The following is a 16,586-nucleotide window of genomic DNA, read 5'->3' on the forward strand; positions in this document are numbered from 1 at the left end:
AACGGCGTTTGAGCGCGAAATCCTCCCGTGTCAACTGTTCATCTTCCACCTCTCGCCGGCCGAAATTCGTCGCGTCCGTGCGCCAATTTGCGAAGCTAGCGGGTCGGTGAGTTAGAGGGAGAGGTGGTGCGTAGGCTGCGCATCAAGTTCCTGACCGGGGATCGCCGGAGGTGTGAGTTCACCGTCGACCCCCCCCCCCCCGCCCCGGCGGAGCTCTGTTCGCCGTTCGCGGCGGCGATCGGGTGCTCCAACAAGTGGCATCAGAGCTAGGCTAGGGCGAGGCTAGGGCGGTGCGCTGGTGCATGTTCTACAGCGGATCGGTGAGCCCACCTCGACAGCCGGCGAACAAGAAGCGCGTGGTCCCGCGACGGAGTGCGACGGCGACGACCATGGCGAGCGGCGATGAGAAGACACCTCCAGGCTCTCCGAAGAAGCCGTTCGGCGGCAAGGACGGTGAAGACGCCGAGAGCAGCGGGAAGGGGGGGATTGTGCGCATTGTTCGTGAGTTCGGCGGAGCGCCGAATTGGCCGATGCTCACCAAGACCAATTACACGGCGTGGGCGATCAAGGTGGAGGCTATCCTCGACGCGCAAGGCCTCTGGGAGGTCGTGTCTTCGTCGAGCGGCGCCGAGGTGACGCGTGGCAAGACGGCGCGCGCGCATCTTTTTCAAGCCATGCCGAAGGACATTCTGATGCAGGTTTCGTGCAAGCCAACTGCGCATGAGGTGTGGGAGGCGTTGAAGACTCGGTTCATCGGCGCGAACCGGGTGCGGACGGCGCGCCTCGCCACGCTCAAGGGGGAATTCGACCAGCTACTCATGGCGGACGGCGACGCGCTGGACGAGCACGCTGGGAAGATCAGCGGCATGGCCGCGAGGTTCGCTAGCCTCGGGTCCACGCTCGACGACGCCGCCATGGTGAAGAAGCTACTCGACACCGTGCCTGACCGGTTGTACCCGGCGGTGGCGGGCATCGAGCAGTTTTGTGACGTCGCCACCATGCCGTTCGAGGAGGCGCTTGGGCGTCTGAAGGCGTTCGACGAGCGTTCGCGGCGGCGCGCTCAGCTCGCAGGCGGACAGGTGGCGTCTGGCAGCCAAGGCGACAGCGGGCAGCTTCTGCTCACGGAGGAATGGCGGGCGCGGCGCAAGGCGAGGTCCGGCATTGGAAAATGCTTCAACTGCGGTGTCCGTGGTCACTTCGCGCACGACTGCCGCAAACCGAAGAAGGAGGTCGTCATGGCGGCCACGACGGATGTCGGCGAGGAGTCGACCGAAGCAGCTCTCCTGTGAAGACCGGCGTCGGTGGCGCTGGGTTTAGGGGGTGATTGTTGGAAATAAACCCAGCGCGATCGTGTTCGCGGCTGGGGGTGCGTGTGTGCGCGTGTGTGCGCGCGGGTGTGAGCTCGGGTCCGGCCGTGTGTGCGCACCGGGACGAGCGGAACGCGATCGTGTGCAGCGATCGTCGTGGCGTGAGTGGAGTCAAGATCGGGGGTGATCGAGCTCGTCCGAGCGAGCAGAAGGGAGGCCGTTGGGGTCGTTAAAGCGCCTGCATTGACCGCGTTATCTCCGGAGCACGTCGAGCGCGTAGGAGCACGTCGCGGCGGAACAGAGGAGGTCGTGGCGGCGAGATAGGGCAGCGCGTGGTCGTGGGGCGCGTCCGCCCGGCTATATAGCCTCCTTGTAACCCCGTGATCAAGCTACCGCGAGGAATTGGAAAACGGCGTTCGGCGTCGAGCGTTTGAGCGCGAAATCCTCCCGTGTCTACTGTTCATCTTCCACCTCTCGCCGGCTGAAATTCGTCGCGTCCGTGCGCCAATTTGCGAAGCTAGCGGGTCGGTGAGTTAGAGGGAGAGGTGGTGCGTAGGCTGCACATCAAGTTCCTGGCCGGGGATCGCCGGAGGTGTGAGTTCACCGTCGACCCCTGATGGATAAGTCTTTGTGCTGGATGGATAAGGCATAGGGTCCTTGCAAGGACCAGAGCATCTATTCCTTTAGCATATTTCAGTTTGCTAGGACAGTCAGTTTGCTAGGACAGCATCTAGCTTTAGTTCTTTTGACTAGCATCTTAGCATCTTTTGCTTGACTGCTGCCTCGCTGCAGCAATCTTGGCTGCCTGCCCTGGCTGCCTATAAGTATGTATCCCAGCCCCTTGGGTTGGCATGGCTTTGAGTTTGTGAATATGAGAAAACCAGAAAATTGCCCCAAGTTCATTGTCATCCTCTCAGCTCAATGAGAGTTAGAATTGAGCTTCTAACACCCCCCCCCCCCCCCCGGCGGAGCTCTGTTCGCCGTTCGCGGCGGCGATCGGGTGCTCCAACAGTTTCTTAGACTTCTATCGAGCAAATCCCACACACATGCAACGAGTTCACGGCAGGTTGCGAGCTCACTTAGTCACTTCCCAGCTAGCGAGGGAAACTGCGATTGATCTTGAATTGCCGGCGCCGGAGCAGCTGGCTAGCGACTGCGAGGGCTGTAATCGCCACGAAATCTACCATGATCACCACGGCATCTGCCAGGACCACGGCCACACCCTAAACCCTAAAGCCTAATCTCTAATCCATCTGCTGGATTCGGGAACTCATTGATGCTGACAGACTGCATGAGAAGAAAACAAATGTACGTGACTGCAAACTGGGCAGAAGAAGAGTTCTGCATGTTACCCATACCTCTATTTTCAAGGCGTCGCCTAGACGACAAGGCGGTGGCGGCTCGCCTTGCTTAAGGTCTCGCCTTAGCCCGCCTTAGGCGGTGGTGGATCGCCTCGCCTCGCCTTACCGCTTTAAAAACATAGACCCATACCTTCTTGGCACGCTCATCCATTTCGGCATATTCTTTCTTTTTGTTCTTGTCAGAACCCTGCATCCATTTAGCGATAAATGAACAATACCATAGATTATGTGCTGAAAGAAGGGACGTGAGAAATTGTTCTTACCAGCTTGATAAAGATTTCATAAGTGCCCTTTTTCACTGAAAGTTGTTGCATGGACTGCAACTCCTTGTCCACCTCAACCTTTCTTCAGTCTGAGTAAAGCTTTCCTCTTCTCCTCCAGTAGTTTCTCATATTCTTCTAATGTCATCTCCTGTGAAAGCAAGCGGGTTTATAAATAAGATAAGAATTAATTAAATAAAAATAAAAATTGAACACAACCATGAGCTCATAGTAAAACAGTTTCGTATTTTTATAGCATCATAATGAAAATAGAATACTGCATTGGGACATCTAGAACTGAAGCATGTGGCACAATTAACTACCAAGTTCATAACACAACCAGCAAGCCTCGGACTTGGGTGATGCACAGAGGAAATATTAAAGAAAAAAGTCACATACTCAATTCAAACTAAAAGAACAAACAGAGAAACAAAGGAACATAAGATAAAATTAACAACTACGAAACTCGATTAATTAACATAAACTCCAAGGCACAGGCTGTCAAAAATGAGAGAACAGTAAACCTCTAGGGTATGAGGTATGTGCAGGCCTGAGAATGTATAGCAGTTTCCTGAATTCATGCACGCAAAGGTAATGCATGAAAACCATGATACTGCCACCTAAGCTATCTATAGGCTGGGTGAAATTGAGAACTTGCAGAGCCAACACAATTTTGTTGGATGCGCAAGACTCACAGGATCAATCAGCCCACAATTAATAACAGGTGATTTGAAAAACATGAGCATGCTAGATATAAATTTCTAAATATTATGTCAATATCACAGATGCGTCTGTACAAAGTCTACAATTTTTTCATTGTCAGTGCTCAAAGTTAACACACAGAAAACAGCTTGCTATAGAACTGCAGCTAAGCTCAATCACTCAGTTCATGCTGTTATACAGAGATGTAATAGTTCCACAAAATTTGTGGTGATGCATAACACCTGGCATCTTGTGAACTCAGAAGAGACCAGGCAGATTATAATGATATCAAAAGGGAGGAGCAATCTAGAATCTATTAATTTCAATGACTAGTCCTTAAATTATTGTTATTTAGTGGTCAAATTAAGCATAAACGAAATACTTGTAGTTTGCATTTGTATATAAGTTCTATTGTCACTTCCCAAGTTCTCATTAATAAGATTGCAAGTATCATCACGGGAATGGAACAAAACTCAAGGATTTCGATCTATTATCTTCAAGAGTTTCAGCAACAATATTTATAAATGACTCATCTTATGCTGCTCCACATATCAGGGCTTGGGTACAAACATATTGAATAATTAACACCAAGAATATTTAGGTCCGTTAAGATTTAAAAGACATAAACTTTGTCTGGCATTCAAGAAAAACTGCCAGCTGCAGCATCTAGAAGTAAAACAAACATCCCATGATAACTTAGTCATCTAGAGACATAGAGTTGTATCTAAGCTGCAGTTTTAGTACCGACCATTTGAAAATCTCAATAACTATCTAAGAGGATAAACAATTGTATACTACAGAAGACTCAAAGAGTCAATTAATGCACTTAGCAAACATGCAGCCTAACACAGGATTGCTTAACTCTCTCTAGCCTTTCAATTTTCAAACATCACTTCTAACTAACACCGTGTACTTCTATCATGTGGACTCATATGTCATTTTCAAACTGGTGGTACCTTAATAATCTGTGATTCCCCCATCCTAAAAAAACTTCAGGGAGCTAGTTTTCTGCTACTTTCCAATGTTAAAACAAAAAGCTCTTGCAAAGGTTAGTGCAGATAGGTAAAATACTTGAATGTAAATATTGCTCACTAGGAAGCACCAAATGCTTTACTTTTTAAACAAACATGGCAGCAGCAAGGCGAGCAAGAAACAATAGGCATTAGTACATGCAAGAAGTGTATCCCAAAAGTATTTTAGTATGTTTGTAGCAATTAAATCATGTTTTAAGCATGTGCTGCTAAAACTTAAGCTAGAAAAAAGGATAAAACTTCAAGATTAAAATAAATAAGAAACTTATTTCTTCACACCACAGATCAGTCATTTCTGGTGGGAGAAATGGCATTCCTTCAAGTCCACGACAGTACAGTATATATGAAAGTTCTATATTTGATTAGATAAAAGCACAACTTATACCTTATCTTCGGGCTCCTCTTCAGTTGGTTCGCCTTCCTTGGCCTTCTCAACCTCAGACTGTGGCACCTCCTCCAGCTTGCTCGCATCCTCAGCAACAGCAGGAGTTCCCTCAGTATTAAGTATTAATAGTTTCTAGTGTTTCTCTGATGATTTGGAACATAACGAGTTGTGCATTAAGATAATCTGTCATATCAAATATAGCTCTGAAATAACAAATGCAACATTATGAAAGAATCTGGTTCAAAAAAATATGAAAGAAAACTCGCTGTGCAAGGGCTTCATCAGTCACAGTACCCCCCCAGTTGCCACGGCCAGCTCCCTCATGCTTCATCTCATATCCCGCCACTCATAGGCCCGGCGAGGGGGGCGACCAGACTGCACCAGCCTCCCCATCATTGTAGCCACCACGACAGCCACCACCACGGTAAGGCTGACGTGGTCCACGGCCCCTTTCTGTTAATCTTTCCTTCCCATCCTCTCTCCGCGGATAGCCATTTTACCCAAAGCCACCTCCGCCATAACCTCCCACAACACCATTGGCATCGCACTCACCAGATTCACGCCTTGGGCCCGTCCTGCCTCTATGGAAGCCACCTCTACCACATCCTGGTCCACCTTGTCCTGCCCCATCGCGAGCTGGAGCACCATAGTTCCTGGACTCCTTTACTGTAAAACAATGACAAACTAATGTACTCCAATGTTACCAACCTGCTTCTGTAGAAAAGTGCTGACTAAATGAGAAATCAAATTGCAGAATCTGTTAAAACTTAAAGCTTACACTAAAATGTTGTGTAAACAGGTAAATACAGAAACAACACATGCTAAATAGCCAGAGATATGCACCAAGCAGAATGCCCTGCCCTGTACCAGATTAACATGTATCTACAGCAATCCCGTATAACCATGGTGCATTTCAGCCAAAGTCCCCACATTCACGCATCAGATTCAAAACACAAATGCTGAATCCCCAACTTTCGATCTGATTTGAAGGAAACCGTATGAACTCACCTGCCTGCGCGAGCGGCGGCGGCTTGGTGGGCAGCTTCGCCGGGGCAGCAGGCGCTGGCTTGGGCAATGCGGCTGCCTTCTTCTAGGTGGTGGTGATGAGGTGCGAGGGGTCATCGTTGTCAACGTCGACGAGGAGATTGAACTGGTTCTTCGTGCCCATGGAACCCCTTTCCCGGCCTCAACTCCCCCCCCCCCCCACCCCCCCCCCCCCCAAAAAAAACAGATACACCAATCCAACCCTTCAATCAGCAACCTAGAACAACGCCACAGGCGAAGAGACCACCATGGATGGGCGAATTGAATCAAATTAAATCGAACCGAGGAAAGGTAGTCTAAGGTTTAGAGGCAGAGGTGGAAAGAAGAGGTCCCAAATAGTTCACTTTTAGGGCGGATTACACGAGGAACTGACAGCAACTACAACAGTCAAAAAATCACTCCTAATAATCCAACAAAAAATTAGCATTATTGATGTTTGAACTGCTTTAGCAGAACTCCAATACGAGCCCCTTTCCCAATTTTTTTTAGCAGCCTCCAAAAACCAGCTCCTCCTAAAATAATGAGAGACACCATATCTCCCGATCCCTTCCTATCGTTTTGGGGGTCTGGTCCACTTGTCACTGAAGGCGGGATTATTAGGAGAATGATACATCTCTCCTGACAATTATGAAAATGATATTAGGCTGTTCCAACACCAACTTGTTGGGAGATTGCCAGAGATCATCTTACGAAAGATGCAAGTTTATGTCTATCCAACTATTTCTTTACTATAGCATTCCATGTAATTAGTCTTCACTATATTTACATATTTAAACCACTCTAGATGAATCATTTTTATGGTTCACATTAAATGCACATATTTCAATCACCTTAATTTAGTGTAAAGGATGCAGGTCCAACTTATCGCTGAGCTAGAGCTGTGCCAAACAAACTCTTATCCTTCAACTCTATGTAGTCGTCAAGTAGTACCCCAGTACTGTACAGTTCAAAAAAAAGTAGTACCCCAGTACTACCCCAGTAGTTGTCAAGACTCAAAAAGTACGGACAAAAGTGGTTTCATAAATAAAGTACATACTCTCTATGTCAAGAAATGTAAGATATATATTGACTAGCAAAAGTCAAATTTTATAAACTTTGACCAATAATTAGTTAAACTATATGTACATTTAATGCATAAAATTTATATCAAGATATTTGTATTCAAAATTGATTTAAGATTATATTGAGTCTTTAGCAATTGACATTTTATTGTAAGAAAAACCATAGGTCAAAAATCTACTATGGAAAACCTTTTGTGATCAAAATATGTCTAACATTTCCGAACCAGGGGGCGGAGGGAGTAGCTAGAAATTTCATAGACAAATTACATTGGCTTGCTAATTTTCTGCATTTTGTTTTTAATATTTTTTTTCTTTATATGCTACTTTCTGTTCTGAATTATAGGACGTTTTGACTTTTCTTTGGTACATAAATTTTGTCATGCGCCTAGATACATAGTAAAAAATGTATTTAGAAAAGACAAAATAACCTATAATTTGAAACAGGCGAAGTACTTACAAGTGAGTCATCCATCTATACATCTGCACAATTAGTGAACACGCACTTGGTTTACAAGTGAGTCATCCATATGCAGTACGGAGATGATGTGCACCAATTATTCAGCACGCCAAACCAGCTCCACTGCTCTAGGTAGTTTCTGCAGTACAATCCCATCAACAACTCCGTTGCTGCAAGACTCCAGCATACGAAGACATGGGCAAAAAAACTCAGAGTAGCAGGCCTAAAATAAGCAAAACAGCCCATGTTACAAGTTACCATAGAGATGATGTGGAAGACGAGATGAGGAATCTCTTTCAGGATACGACAAAATTCCTAGATGAGGAATTGCTTTCAGGATACAACAAAATTCCTGTGGTTGCATTTTTACACCTAACAATCTTCTAGGTAACGAAAAAAAGAAAAGAGGGCAAGTTCAATATGTCAAGCATTATAACATTCCCTGTGTTGGGCCATCCACGAATCTGCGGAACTCCTCTGCGAGTTTCTGGTAAAATTTGACATCGGACGGCAGTACTTTGCTGATTGCAAACTCAAAATGCCTCATTGATACTTCTTCGATGTGGAAGCTCTCCTGTTGAAAAGAGAACAGAGGAGTTTGTCAGGAAACTCCTGCTACCATTAGTGAAGATGCACAAGCTCGTACCACCAGTGTGGGGAAGGATGAGTAGCATACATCAAGTGCCGCGACAGCAGCTTCCCTGCAGACAAGCTTTATGTCCGCACCAGTGTAGCCTTCTGTGAGTCTAGCAAGTTCCTTCAGATCCACATCAGGACCGCGTGGTATGCAGCGTGTATGAATCTGGAAAATATCTGCACGGTCAGCTTCGTTCGGCGGTTGTACATCAAGCAGCCGATCGAAACGACCTAGGGCATACATCATTCAAAAGGTCAGACCAAATGTGCGAAGGAATCACCAAGCAATGCGTTAAGACAAAAAAACAGACCAAATGAACAACCTGGCCTTGTAAGTGCAGGATCAATTTTGTCAGGACGATTTGTAGCTCCAATGACGGTAACACCAATTCTTTGGTCCAAACCTATTGTCACAATAGAAAATTATGGATCATCAAAATATAGAGACCACCAGGATATTGTAAACTAGAAAATAAGTTGGAGAGCAAGGTCATCGACACATTTCAACTGTGGATGAGCACAAGAAAATGGCTATGGCTCCAGTTGAATAACCATTGACTGGAGACATCAAAATCATTTGATGTTTGGTTTATGTACAGTCAACAAAATACAGTACTGTTATTTGGAGACCTCTAATACAGATAGATTCACACACTTTAGTGGCTAGTATTAGTGAAGAGATAAGCTGATTCGAGTATGCCCCAAGGCAAATTTATACAGACATGAGGCATCAAAAGAGGAATTTCTTTATGAAGTGATAAAACTCACCATCCATTTCCACAAGCAACTGACTGAGGACCCTATCAGCAACAGATGTTCCATCATTTTCATGCCCACGAGTTGCTGCAAGTCCATCTATCTCATCAAAGAATATTATCGCTGGTGCATTAGCCCTCGCCTTTGCAAATAGTGATCTCACTGCTTTTTCAGAGTCACCGACCCATTTGCTGAAAAGCTCAGGACCCTTAACTGCAAGAAAGTTCAATTTTGCTTCAGAAGCTGCAGCACGAGCCATCAAGGTCTTGCTGCAACCTGGTGGTCCCATCATTAGCACTCCTTTGGGAGGTTTGACCCCTAAATTTGCAAATGCTTCTGGGCATTTCTGTGGCAAATTGATGGCTTCAATTAGCTGCTGCTTGACACTGCCTTGACCACCAACATCTTCCCAACGCACCTTTGGAAGCTCAAGCATCACCTGTAAAGAACATAGTTGAGCAATTGGCATTGTTTTTCCATGAGTCACAAGTATATATAGGAACTATCATGATAGAAACCAACAGTTACAGCCTTGGGTGGATAGAATTGATACCTCGCGCATTGCACTAGGTCGAACTTTCGTTTTAGCCTTCTTAAAGTCCTCACTGTTCACAGAGAGTGCTTTTTCATCTGTCTCATCATAAGATTGGCTACTTTTTTCGTTACTATTTGTGCAGGGAGCATCATCCAATGACATGGCTGAGAAATGTGCCGGTATTGTGTTACTCGAATTTTCTTTGAGGCTGATATAACGGCGAAGAGCACAGAATGCTGCCTCATTGCATAGTGCAGCTAGATCGGCACCCACGAATCCATGGGTCTCTTGAGCAATAGACTTAAGGTCCTCATCATCGAGGGAGTGTTGAACTCCAATTAGAAGGTGCTGAAGTATGTCCAACCTCTGTCCTGGTGACGGCACTCCTACAACCGAGTGAAAAGAGTAAAAGACAACAAATCATGGTCAACTTGGTTTTAGACAACATTATATCATTGGACAACCATGCTAGTTCAACGTAAGGACATTTAAATTTGATAATAATTTAAGTGCAGGCTAACCTTAGTTTCAAAAAACAAAATTTCCTTAACTGGCATCAAACACTTATTTAAAAAAAAATCAACCGCTAGGGATGACAGAACATACAGTACAAGGCAGCCCATTCCTCGCAAGGTAAAATTTTTGGCCAATCCTAAAGGTATGATGTTAGTCCATAAAATCAAAAAGTCAGGATTCTTAATGCATTCTGCACATCCATAAGCTATGTTTTAGTTGGAGGCATTTTAGCTTTAAAAGCGTGATGTGCATGTGGAGCAGACTACAACCAGTGCCTTTTTATTTCAAAATTATGTGGTCATCCGAGAATCCTACCTATCTCAATTTCCTTATCCAATCTTCCATAACGTCGTAGTGCAGGATCAATACAATCAGGCTGATTAGTTGCAGTGATTAAGAGAACACGATCACTAGGGCCTATCTCATCCATCAGTTTCAACAGAGTGGCCACCATTCTAATAGATAACTCCTCGCTCCCTTCCTCCCTTGATGGAGCAATTGCATCCAATTCATCAACAAATATCTAAAAGCAACAAAGATACATGAGATAGATATGATACTGTTACGAATAGCAACATGATGGGATAAAAATCGTAATTACGATACCAATACGTCAAATACATAGTAATGCTCCTTGCTAACTAAATACATCAAACATTCGATAATCGGTCCATGAAACTTTTAATATTTCCTGCATTAAATTCAATGAAGGATGAATGAAACACCATGGTAACAAAAGCATGATCTAACTGGAAATTAAAGGATTTTTTAATAAAAAAGTGTTTCAACTAATCAACTATGTCAATATCAATTTAGATATGCAAATTTCACAACGAAAACAATTAGTGAACAGGACAAGAGAGGAGATGTTCCCAAGTATGAGCAGTGCAATATTAAAAAAAGGCAAGTTAACTGCTCTAGTAAAATTACTCAAGCATTGATTCTTAAGGAGCATAGCACTAGAATCAGGCTTCAACCGAAACTTTACTTGTATTATGCACACAGTACATTTTGCATTAAGAACAGAGGAAAAGAAAATATACATATAGTAAAGCTTAGTGATTTACACCTTGTGTGATAAAAATAGTGGAAATTGCAACAAGTTCGGTTTCGTGAATCTCAATACATGATGTAGTTTTACGACTTCAGAGTTGCAGAGCACATCAAGATATTATGACAGCTTGTGCACAACAATAGTGTTGCTCTCGAAAAAAATGAAATTGCTAGTATCATTAAAAAAACACCGGTCACAAAAGCGCAGTAGAAAACTATTGTTCTTTTTCTAATGCAAGGGAGGATTCAGCATATCCTAGAAATCACAGTAATATCTCTGAAAGAGGTAGCTCTATTCGGATTTATTTTTACAGTTGGCATAAACATAATGATATTGCAGCAGAGCAATTGAAGAAAATCTAACCACAGAAGGTGCAGCTTTCTTAGCTGAACTGAAAACATCATACAGAGATTGCTCACTTTCTCCATAATAATGACTAATGATCTCCGGTCCATTTATTGTAAAAAGGTTGGCGCCTGCATCATAGGCACAGGAAGAAGCAAGAGAGGTTTTCCCTGTTCCAGGTGGACCATAAAGAAGAATACCTTTGTATCTGAAAACAATGAGAATAGTACAAACTTGAAACAATGAATTTTATGGATGAAAATCAGGGGAAGTGTGTATCCTTTTACACAGTACCTTGGCAAACCAATTTGATCAGCCAGTGAAAATGAAATTATTCCTTTAATTGTTGCTGACTCTTTAGATAACCCACCAAGCATTGGAGCATTATTGGAATCCTCATTTCTTCTATTATCATAATTGTAAAATTCCGATGGTAAATCTGGCTTATCTGAGCCAAGTTTCTCAGTGCAGACTGAATCGGAAAGATGCACTTTTGTGGTTCTACCAACAAGGATTGAAACTAGGGTTTCCCCCAAGTTAGATGAATCTTCTGCATTAGGCAGTGTATTCCCTTTGTCACACAAATCTCGAGCCGAGCTGTCAAATTCTGCTCCCATCACCACAAACAAAGACAATTTTCCGCACATTGAGAGAGGAACAAAGTTCCCTTTTAGTAAGTATCTACCATTAAGCCACCGTGTAGCTGAAGTCTGCAATAACTCGTTAACTTTCTCATCTGCTAATGCTGAGCTCGCAGTGGTTGGATCCAAGAACATTGAGGAGCCACAGTTGGATGCAAAGTAATCGGATTCCTTCCTATGCAGTGGAGTAGAAGGCACCTTCTTAGGTGTCTCCATAACCATTCCATTTCTTTCAGGGCAGCTGTCAGACACTATTTCAATGCCACTGGAAGGCCTAACACCAGGTGGAAGTATGCTAAGGTAAAGATTCTTACATTTCATTACCCGTAAAGTATCAACATCATCACTATGCTTTGAGGTCTGATGTGTGTACAATGGGCTAACAAACAACAATCGTCCTACTGAAGGGTATCCCAAAACACATGCAAGATCCCAAGAGAGCTTAATGTTGTTCTTTTGAACCTACCAAGACAACCCAGTAAATAATGTTCACGGTTTGTTACTCTCAGCATAGACAACAATAGAAGCAAAATAGAATAGGCATACCTCACGCGAAGGGAAAACTGTGGCAACCACAAAGTTCCTCCCAGCTTCACCATACAAGAAATCATTGTCCACATCAAGATGAAAAAATTTGTTGCACTCCTCAAATAAATCGTCTAGTGGAAATCCATCTAATTGGTCGCTGCTAGAAGAAATCAGTGACACCTGCAAACAAGGAAACATACCTCAGCTTAGTCATTCAAAAGAAAGACATACAAGCAGGTAACTGGTATGTTTGTGCTTCACGGGAACTCTGAACTTGCTTTCACGATCAGGATAGCACAATTCAATGCGCATTTCAATTTGGCTCATCTACAGTACACAGCCTGGTAGGCACACGCTGCCTTGGATTGCTACTAATTGCTAAATGTCAGTTAGATTGGAGCTCCCAGTCACAACACGAATACAAATTCGAGCAGCAAGGTCCGATTCCTTGAACAGATTCTAGCTGTATCCAAGCTTGAACTGATTGTAGCTATGACTAAGGTAGTTCACAGAAACAATTTGCAGAAACAGACAGTTCAAAGTTGAGGGAACAAGGCGGAGGCACAAAAGGGGAGCAAGGCAGGAGCTTACGGAGACGAGGCACCCGAGCCGCATCCCGGCGCCGACCATAGAAGCTTCGGAGAGCCAGAGCCTCCCGAAGCCGGCGCCGCCGCTCCCGCTCCTCGGGGCCACTTCGGCCACGACGCCGGCGAAGCAGCCGTCGCCGCCGTGCGGGACGAGCGCCGGGAACCGCGCTGCTGCGGCGGCGGCGATGGATGGGAGGTCGACACCTCCCTTACCGTCCCCGCCGCCGCCGCTGCCGCAGCTGCGAACGCTGGGGTCTCTGGCAGAGTGGGAGGAGGGGGTGCGCGGGGACGGCTGCGGGGACGCCGGCGGCTGCTGCTGCGGCCTCCTCTTGCCCTTGGAAGGAGGCATGGCGGCGGCGGAGGCTGGGCCGCTGGGTTCTGGTAGGGTTTAACAGTATTTTTTTAAATAGCACAACCGGCGAGAAATTTGCCAGGCATGTATTAACAGAGAAGGAGAATTTGTGCTATACACTAGTCATTAGCACAATTTTGACCGATAATTAAAGGTATTAAATAAAGTCAGTTTATAAAACTAACTTCGCAACTCCTGCACTACTTCACGAGACGAATCTAATGAGGCCTTTGATCGTATGATTAGATAATGGTTACTGTAGTATTATTGTAGCTAATAATGAATTAATTACCATCATTAGATTCGTCACATGAAGTTACACTCATTCGTGAAGAGGTTTTGCAAATAAACTTCATTTAGTACTTCATGCATGTAAAATTCTCTTATAACGCTAGGAGTTGTAGCGCAAAATAAATGGGGACTATGCATACAACAAGTGACCAACATAAAAGACCCACACCACCATCACCACAACTACCGGGAACTCAAACAGCGGTAAAGAGGAAGCATCATCATGCACGGCAAAGTAGCCCTGCGCGTTCGAATATTTCGGGTATTTTATATCAGATAATTTGGGTAATTGAAAATGCTATTCAAATTCACCCAAAAGAAAGAATATTTGAAAATTGGGGTATCCGGAAATTCGAGTTCGAGTATCAGATTAGTTGAGAGGCGCAGCAATCAGCCAATCACATCGTTGAGTCGTCATCGTCATCTCCTCGAGGCGTCCAGCACTCTTGTCATAGGGATGGTGCAGGCGCGTGGCGTCTGGGCCTCTGGGCCTTTGGGTTTGGATCAACGGGCGGCCGGAGGCTGGAAGCCCGGAGGCGATAGCGCGTCACCGCTGAGTATGGCTGGGCATATTACTCGAAATCCGAAAACCGAACCCGAAAAACCCGAACCCGAACCCGAAAAACCCGAGCCCGAGAAGCCCGAACACAACTTCGGGTAGTAAGCCACGGTACCCGAAATTATTACGGGTAAATCGGGTTTTGAACCCCGGTACCCGAATTCTAAAAAAAACCCGAAATTCAGCTCAGCAGCCCAAGTACGCAACAATTCAGCCCAAGTACGCAATGTTTCAGCCCAGCCCACAAGTCACCTTTATCTGCTTTAACCCTAACCCCACCCACGGCACCACCACCACTCCACCAGTCCACCACCAGGCAGGACGCAGGAGCCGCCGCTTGACGGCGGCGCATCTCGCCGCGGATGCCAAAGCGACGCAGCAAGAGTGCGCGACGGTAACAGCATCGCCTTGGCCCCGGCTTCCTCATCAAGGTGCAGCCTGCAGCAGCTCGTCTTCCCTATCGGCATCTGGCGTCCGGCGGCGCTGCGAGCTGGTGCAGGCTTGCTGCGAGCAGGCGTGCAGCGGTGAGCATGGAGCTTCTCCGGCCGCTGACCAGGAAGACGGAACGGCACCAACAACGGAGGAACAGCACACAAGCTAATCCGAGTAGCCAGCCAGAACACTACACAAGTTAATCTAAGCTCCCTTTCTTTACTTTTTTTTTTTTGAATTCAGCTTCCTTTCTTTACTAGCACTAGATAGATTAGATAAATTCAGGAACGAGGAGTTGTTTTTTCATTCAATAACACTTCTTCCTCCTTTTATCCTCTTCGGATTTCTCATGGAGTCATGGGCATTCTTCAGCCGCGAGCATTGCCTGCGAGATTAGAACAACAGCAAGTAGGAATTCGGGTAATATGGGTTAACCCGAACCCGAACCCGAAATGTCGGGTACCCGAAATGTCGGGTTTTGTTTATTTTCAACAAATTTCGGGTTGTATTTTTCAAAACCCGAAATTTCAAAAACCCGAATAACCCGACCCGAAATTTTCGGGTAACCCGAATGCCCAGGCATACCGCTGAGGCATCAAGCATGGCAGGTCCGCACCGCAGGTGGGCGACTCCGCGACTGGGGCTGGGTAACAAGGCGCTTGCGTTGCAGGGAGCGAGGGGACGGTGGGTCCGTGGCGGCGTACCGGGTCGGGTGGGCATTCGGTACTCCCCAAAAGAATCGAAACCGAAATGAACCGAAATCGAAAATTTCGATTCTCTAAAAACTCGAACTGATCAGTTCCTGTGGATTTTGGGAACCGATCAAATTCGGTATCGGTTAGTTCGGTTCGGTTCCGGAACTAATCGAGCTGCCGTGGAAGGAAGCTGTTGTCGCCGTTGCTTGGCCGCCGCCGGCTGCCCTGCCTCCGCGTGTTGCCGCACAGCTCGCCACCGCCCTGCCTGCGCGCCTCGGCAGCCGCGCATCGCTGAAAGTATCTAGACCCCTAATTCGAGTTTTGGTAATTAATGACAACAGTTTGTGGATTAACAATTTTATTTGAGATAATGAGCATAGGTTGATCCACGGATGAAAGAGATTTGATTGTGATCGTTTGACATTTTGGAGATGATGTGCAAAGCTCGGGCTCAAAGCAAAGGTATTATATAGGGCTTTTGCATTTTACCAGTCATAAGGCGATTAGTGGATGGCAAATGACCGGATTTGTTGGATAGATAGCCGTACTATCAAGAGGGGTCGTGTACTCGTGCTTGATGGGTCTTTAGTGCCATTTTGCTAAAAATATCTAGATGCATGCATGAGGGCTAACGACGTTTTAAAAAGTTTGAAAAAAAAGGGAACAAGTCTAAGTGCTGACTGCCTAAGGGCGGACGGTCCGCCACTGGGGCGGACGGTCCGCCCCTGGGGCGCGGACGGTCCGCCAAACATTTTGAAAATGACCAGAGACATGTTTTGTCTTTGGTGGGCTTGATAAAAGACGGGCAGACGGTCCGGCCCAGGCGGGCGGACAGTCCGGCCCAGGCGGGCGAACGGTCCGCCCCTCTAACTCAGTTTTGTCCAGAGACTTGTTGCGCTGATGGCTTGAACGGCGGACGGTCTGCCCCTGGGGCACGGACGGTCTGCCGGTCACTTAACAAAATGACCAGAGACGTTTTGGGTCTCTGGTGGGTTTTGAAGTTGAACGGCGGACGGTCCGCCCCTGGGGCGCGTACGGTCCGCCGGCCATT

At 46.0% G+C, this 16,586-nt stretch overlaps 1 protein-coding gene and 1 pseudogene across 1 annotated transcript; both read right to left on the minus strand.

Moving 5' to 3' along the window:
- Window positions 1-2,324: 2,324 nt before the first annotated feature.
- Window positions 2,325-6,236, minus strand: LOC120672560 (annotated as a pseudogene).
- Window positions 6,237-7,705: 1,469 nt separating this feature from the next.
- Window positions 7,706-13,605, minus strand: LOC120672557 (calmodulin-interacting protein 111-like). The gene is made up of 10 exons (XM_039953042.1): window positions 13,211-13,605; window positions 12,638-12,799; window positions 11,745-12,553; window positions 11,469-11,658; window positions 10,367-10,574; window positions 9,554-9,921; window positions 9,013-9,439; window positions 8,568-8,648; window positions 8,285-8,475; window positions 7,706-8,182 (listed from the first exon to the last, which is right to left on the minus strand). Exons 1-10 carry the CDS (start codon window positions 13,553-13,555, stop codon window positions 8,039-8,041), a joined length of 2,925 nt encoding a protein of 974 aa, XP_039808976.1. The 5' UTR covers window positions 13,556-13,605; the 3' UTR covers window positions 7,706-8,038.
- Between the last annotated feature and the right edge of the window lie 2,981 nt (window positions 13,606-16,586).

The sequence above is a fragment of the Panicum virgatum genome, chromosome 5N (assembly GCF_016808335.1).
Source record: "Panicum virgatum strain AP13 chromosome 5N, P.virgatum_v5, whole genome shotgun sequence".
In the NCBI taxonomy this organism is placed as follows: Eukaryota; Viridiplantae; Streptophyta; class Magnoliopsida; order Poales; family Poaceae; genus Panicum; species Panicum virgatum.